Genomic DNA, 7,086 nt, shown 5'->3' with positions numbered 1-7,086 from the left:
AGGGGTCAGGAGTGTATGGAGGGATGGACACTGGGAAGAGGTAGCTATGGGGAGAAAGTGGGAGGGGAGCTGTGGCATTGTGGTAAACTGTGGTCAGTGACATGAGACAAAGTATATGTGAACTGCTGTATGCAAAGTGAATTTGCTCTGTAAATCTTCACCCAAATCACAATAAAAATAAATAAATAAATAAAAAAGAAGAGTTGATGCCTTTGAATTCTGGTGTTGGCAAAGAATACTGAAAATACCATGGACTGCCAGAAGAAAGAAAGTCTGTCCTGGAGGAAGTGCAGCTGGAATGCTCCTTGGAAGCGAGAATGGCCAGATTTTGTCTCACCTACTTGGATCATGTTCTCATAGGGGATAGTTCCCTGGAGAAGGATATCATGCTTGGTAACGTATGTTAGTGCTAAAGTTTCTTATTCTGAAAATTTTATTCTAGAATGACTGTATTAACCAAAGGAAAGGATAAGGCATTTGTTGATGAAGTTTTCTGGTGAATACATTTGTGCAATGAATTTCTCTGCAGTAAGAGAATGTACAGGTATTAATTTATTATAGAAATATTTTTAGGTATAAATAGGAGTTTCTGATAGGTCTAGCAGTTGTTCATCTTTTAGAATGTTAAACATCACTGGTTTAAAAATCTTAATACAATAATCAGACCTTGAAAATGAAAAACCTTTAAATAATAATTATATAATAACAACTGGAATCATCCATTGAGTAAGAGTCATTCAAATGTATAAGGAAGACCAAAGAATCAATGCACTTGAATTATGGTGTTGGCGAAGAATATTGAATATACCATGGACTGTCAAAAGATCCACCAAATCTGTCTTGGAAGATATACAACCAGAATGCTGCTTAGAAACTAAGATTTCATCTCACTTACTTTGGACGTGTGATCAGGAGGGACATCATGCTTGTAAAATAGAGGGTCAGTGAAAAAGAGGAAGACCCTCATTGAGATGGATTGACCCAGCATCTGCAACAATGGGCTCAAACATAGCAATAATTATGAAGATGGCACAGGACCTGGCAGCATTTTGTTCTGTTGTACAGCTGGTAAAAATTTTAGGCTTTGAAGGCAATATAGTCCCTATATCAAAGATTCAGCTCTGCCATTATAACATAAAAACAGCCAAAGACAGTACATAAACAGATAAGAATAACTATGTGCCAATAAAACTTATAATATTTAGAAAAACAGATGGTAGACTGTTATTTGCCAGTATCTAATATAGAGGGCAGTACTGTCCAATAGAGCTTTTTCAATTATTTTTATATTCTTTCCTAAGTCAGTATTCCTTATGTTTTCTTCATCTATCTGAAGCCTGTTTTGAGTCACAATTGAAAAATATGCCTCACAGAATAAAAATAATTTATATCAAGTAATGATCAAAACCTCCATAGCATCTCTTAGTTTTCAGTTGAGTGATAAATCTGTTGGATGACTAAATCATGAGCATCACCTGTCATATATGGTCTCATATATGTTCTGTTTTACTGGGATTTTTTTAAAGACTTATTTTATTCACTGATTAAAACAACAACAAAATTGTGACATACTGTTAGCACATTTGATAACAGAACCCTCAGAGCACCTTTTTCAATAGTTGGGGAAATCATTAGAGAAAATGTTGATATAAATGATTTCCCTGGTTGAACAGTAAATTATTCCTGAAGAATTTTTAATTTTGTTGCTATTCTCCTATCCTTAATACATTAATTACTCTGAGTTTCCACCTACAGTATTTATTTTTCTCCTATGCTGTCATTGACTATAATATTTGTGTAACTCATATCTCATTTGAAAAATCAAACTAAGTGTTGTTGTAGCTGAATTAACTTTAATGGATTGTCCAGGTTTTTCAACTTAGACGTGACTATCATGTATGTGGGAGCTCTGGTGGCATAGTACCTAAGGCATTTGACTGCTAACCAAAGGGCTGATGGTTCAAACCCACCAGCCGCTCCTCAGAAGGAAGTCTGGGGAATCTACTTCCCCAGAGATACTGCCTTGGAAACCCAAAGAGGGGTTGCTATGAGTCGGGACCTACTTGATGGCAGTGAGGTTTTTTGAGTTTTTATCATGTATGTGTTTACTTTTAACCTTTTTTAATTGTAAAATATAATACATAGAGAACGTACATAAAGCAGAGTTTTCCAGTTTAACAAATTATTACCAAGCAAACATCAGTGGAACTACCATGCAGGTCACAAAACAGAGTATTGCCAACACCCCAGAAACTCTTTATGTGTCCCTTCCCACCTGTTACTCCTTCCTTTACTCCTAGGGGTAATCATAATCCTAAGTTTTACACTATCCACATCCTTAATTTTCTTTATAATTGTAGCACCTAAGTATGCAGCTCTAAATAATATGGTTTAATGTTGTCTAGTTTTGAACTTCACATGTGTAGTATGAACTTTCCAGTTATGACTAATACTTTAATAATGTATTCATTTTAGCCACTCAGCAATAAAAATCATCAAAGTAGGCTGAAGTAATGGGATATTGAACTATGTTCAGGCCTGGCTTCAGTAACACTGCTTCTTTCATGGATGACCTGTCCTAACATGTTTGGTGTTTCTGCCTGCCCTTTAACCACATTTTATACCATGCAAGACACTGTTGCCTAATGATAAATATGGTTAAGGCCATAGTATTTGGCTTTGAAAACAGATTTCTCAATATCTGTTTAAGATTTTAAATTAACCTGTAAATTTTGTGGTGATAAGATTGACTTTGTTATATTTTATAAAGATGAATGTTAATTTACAGGTACAGTACATGAATACTTTAGCACATATGTGTATATATACACACTTGTGTTTTGGACTGCAGGAAATATTTTAGCTGCCTAAAATATTTGATTTTATAGAAATAATACTTTCTTTTTCAGGTGAAACTTCCACCAATGATGGAAATCATAACTGCTGAACAGCTGATGGAATATTTAGGTTAGTGTTAAAAATGGATGATTTTATATCTCTTCAAAAAGAAAACAAAGTTTTTAAAGCTAATGTTACTAGGTATCACCAGAAGTGCTATTATATAATCTATTTAAAAATTATAATTTTGAACTAGGTAAACATTTTTGTCAATATGTTACTGTTGTTCTTATTCTGCTATAGCCTTCTTTCTAGCCAGCTTTAAAATTCTATAATATAAACATAGTAGACTGTGTTACATCTAGCAAACAACAAAATACATGTTAATTCCAGTAAACTGTAAATGGTGATTGCATAGAAACTCTGACATTGTATGTAGAAGGTACTCCAAAATATTTGGTGTATTTGAATTAAAGAAACCAGAAGGTAATTTAAAGTAATGCTACCCAAAATATAATTTATGGACCTATGTCGGTCTGTGAAATGTTAATTACCAGTCTGCAATGACATTGATACTGTATTTTTACATAAATAACATGTGTTTTCTACAGCAACATGTAAGAAAAAATTGGCATAGTAGCACTTCAGAAAGTAGGTCCTGCAGGGAGGAAGCCATTGACAAACATACAAGACTCATGTTATTTGTGTTAAAATAATGTGGTAACTTGCCCTGGGTGGTGCAGATAGTTAAATGCTCAATTACTAGCCAGAAAATTCAAACTTGCTCAGAGGTACCTCAGAAGACAGGCCTGATGATCTGCTTCTGAAAGGTCACAGGTTTGAAAACCCTAAGGAGCAGTTTTGTTCTGCACATGCGGGATTGCCATGAGTTGGAATTGACACAATGGCAACTACAACAACCAGAATGTAAATCGTTTATATTTGTAGGCACACTATATACCAAATACCAAACTCACTGCCGAGGAGTTGATTCTGACTCATAGCCAACCCCACTTTGGGTTTCTAAGGTGGTAAATCTTTGCAGAAGTAGATTGCTCAGTTTTCTTTCCACGGAGTGGCTGGTGGGTTTGAACCACCAACCTTCTGGTTGGCAGTCAAATGCCTTACACACTACACCACCAGAGCTCTTTAAGCATACTGTAGAGTTCAGCTGAAATTTTTTTTGTAGTGAAATTTTCTCGACGATGGAAGCAGTGTATTGATTTGCATTCTTGGGCAGGCTGCTTGTTTCAAAACAAATAATAATACAATTTGCAGGCTAGACTGACTACCTTGAGTAGAACTTGTTTAAAGAACAAGTAGTTGAACATAATACTGTTATCTTTTATAGTTTAGCAAATAAGAATATATATTTGTATGCCATTATCAAATAGGAAATATGAATCCATATTCTTACATTACAATTTTAGTAATTTTTTTATTTGTAAAAATCTTGGTAGCTGATTAGTTTGTATGTGCCTTTCCAGACAACTAACTGAGGGATTTTTTGTGAGATAAAGATTAAGTGAAGTAAATGAGATTCAGCTTTTGAAAGACCTGTTTCTTTATGTAATTAATATCATTTAATCTCCATTCACTAGGTAGGGACCTTATAGTTAAAGAAAGATTAGTATGAATCTGCAAATAGATTTTCTTTTTTTATTCTGCTTTTTAGTCTATCTTAGTGATTCTTTTATATTTAAATAATATTTTACTGTATTTTCAGTGAGAGTTTACACTCAACTGTAGATTTCCATCTAACAATTTCTACACAAATTATTTAATTATTCCTATACAAATTAGTGAGATGGATTACATTTTTCATATCAACATTATATATTAACCTTCTCATTGATTCCTTTCTGGTCATTCTGTTTCCAATAATCCATCTCCCCTGCCCCCTTACCTTCTCATTTTTGCTGTAGGGTTATTGTTGACCAGTTAGTTTCATATAGATGATTTTTTAAAGGAGCACAGTATTCATGGGGATACCCTTTGTTTTATGAGTCACTCTGTTGTTTAGCTAAAAGGTGACCTCAGAGGATGGTTTCACTTCAAAATGTCAAGAGTATCTCAAGGTAATAGTCTTTTTTTTTTTTTTTTAATTTTTATTGTGATTTTTGTGAAAGTTTACAGAGCAAATTCATTTTCCATATGGCAATTGATACACATGTTGTTTCATGACATCGACTGAAATTCCCCACCATGTAACAGCTCTCTTCCCACTTCCTTCCTGTAGTTACCTCTTCCCTGTGTCTTTCTTTCTTATGCATTCTTGCCCCCTGAGCTATCGCCCTGTGTAGATATTGCCCTTCTGGTCTCCCGTGATAGGTTATTCTAAGGAATATATCTACCTGATGTAAATATTCATCCTATGTGCCTGTCTGTTATTTGGCTGGAAGCCCCAGTTTTTTCCCACATTGTTCGCTCAGGATCTCCTGCACTGCTCCCTTTCTGAGTGGTTGACAGTGCTGGCCAGGCACCATCTAGTTCTTTTGGTCTTGTGGGCATATAGGCTGAGGTTCACATGGTCCACTTATCCTTCGGATTAATTGTTTCCCTATTTCTTTGGTTTTCTTCATTCTCCCTTGTTCTGAACAAGGTGGGACCCATTGTTGCATCTAGATGGGTGCTTGCAAGCTTTTAAGACCACAGTCGCTACTTACTACTCAGCAAAGTAGGATATAGAACAGTGTTTTTGTGTAGTGTGTTATGCCAGTTGAGCTTGGTGTCCCCTGCATCCACAGTCCCGAGCTCACAGGTCCAACAACTCCAACAAGATCTGGGAGGTTAGTTCTGGTTATATGGACATTCTCTGGGTGGTTAGCTCTAATTATATGGACATTCTTACAGCACATACAAATATGTATGTAGAAGCGTCAACTGCCAGCCTTATATATGGGAGCTCTGGTGGCGTAGTGCCTAAGGCATTAACCAGAAGGGTGGCGGCTCAAACCCACCAGCCACTCCTCGGAAGGAATACTGGGCAATCTACTTCCGTGAGGATACCACCCTAGAAACCCAAGGAGGGGTCACTATGACTCAGGACCAGCTCGATGACAGTGTTAGTTTACTTTAGTTTTAACCTTATATATGGTCATGAGTATATTCCCTTTTGCCTGGACATACCTGATCATTCAGCCTGTCTACCCATCAGGATGATGGTCTTGGGAAGTCTTTCCATTTCAATTAGCCCAATTAAGTCTTAACTTTTTAAGACTTTGAGTTCTGTTCCACATTTTTATCCTGTTCTAACAGGATCCATCTATTGGATCAGAACAGTTGGTAGTGGTAGCTGGGCACTATAGCTTAGTGATTCTTGAACTTACTGATTCCTAAATTGTATTTCATGGGAAAGGCTGGAATACAGTTGGTGTTTCTGAAGAGTAGCCAGTATTACCAGGATGGCTACCAAGGAGTGTGCAAGTGGGGGAGATAGTAGAAAATGAGGTCAGAGAGGTAGTGAGGGTCAGATCATATAGGCCCTATAGGTTATTACAGCAACTTTGACTTTTGTTGATTGAGCTGGGAAGCCAATAGAGGGTTTTGAACAGAACAGTGAAATTGTCTGAGTTTAACAGGAATTCTCTGGCTATGATACTGAAAATTAGGCCTTAGAGGACTAAGGAAAGAATCAGGAAAGTGTTTAGGAAGCTATTACAAAAAGCAGAAGAGCATGGTCACTTGAAACAGGGTAGTAGAAGTGGAGATTATGAGAAGCGGTCAGATTTTACTTATCAGTTGAGTGTGGAGTAAGTGGAGTCAAGGGTCACACCAAGGTTTTTGGCCTGAGCAACTGGACAGATGGAATTGCCATCAACTGAAATAGGAAAAACGGAAGACACTAGTTTAGGAAGAATATCAGGAGTTTGGTTTTGAAATGTTTATTGACATCTAAGTGGAAATATTAAGAAAGAAATTGAATCTATAAATGTAGGGTTCAGAGGAGAGATCTAGATCAGTGTGGTGCAGTAGAACTTTCTGTGATGGTAGAAATGTTCTCTATCTGTGCTATTGCATTTGTTCAGTACAAATGGCCCTTGAGCACTTAAAATGTGGCTAATGTGACTGAGGAACTGAATTTATAATTTTATTTAATTTTAATTCATTTAAATTTATATAACATTTTGCTAGTGGCTACTATATTGGGCCATGATATTTCCAATAACCTCATATGCATGTGAGAGCTGGACAATGAATAAGGAAGACCAAAGAAGAGTTGATGCTTTTGAGTTGTGGTGCTGGCGA

The 7,086-nt window shown here is 36.3% G+C and overlaps 1 protein-coding gene across 1 annotated transcript in view; it reads left to right on the top strand.

Annotated features, from left to right (window-relative positions):
- Positions 1–7,086, top strand: part of MINDY2 (MINDY lysine 48 deubiquitinase 2) — a 165,098-nt gene that overhangs the window by 13,243 nt on the left and 144,769 nt on the right. Inside the window, exon 2 of the mRNA XM_007958427.2 lies at positions 2,910–2,967. Coding sequence (XP_007956618.1) covers positions 2,910–2,967 — 58 coding nt within the window. The remainder of the gene's footprint in view (positions 1–2,909; positions 2,968–7,086) is intronic.

Source organism: Orycteropus afer, unplaced genomic scaffold, assembly GCF_000298275.1.
Source record: "Orycteropus afer afer isolate SDZICR_OR568_19922 unplaced genomic scaffold, OryAfe1.0 scaffold00015, whole genome shotgun sequence".
In the NCBI taxonomy this organism is placed as follows: Eukaryota; Metazoa; Chordata; class Mammalia; order Tubulidentata; family Orycteropodidae; genus Orycteropus; species Orycteropus afer.
The sequence above is the reverse complement of the archived record's forward strand: the minus strand, read 5'-3'. Positions and strand labels throughout refer to the sequence as shown.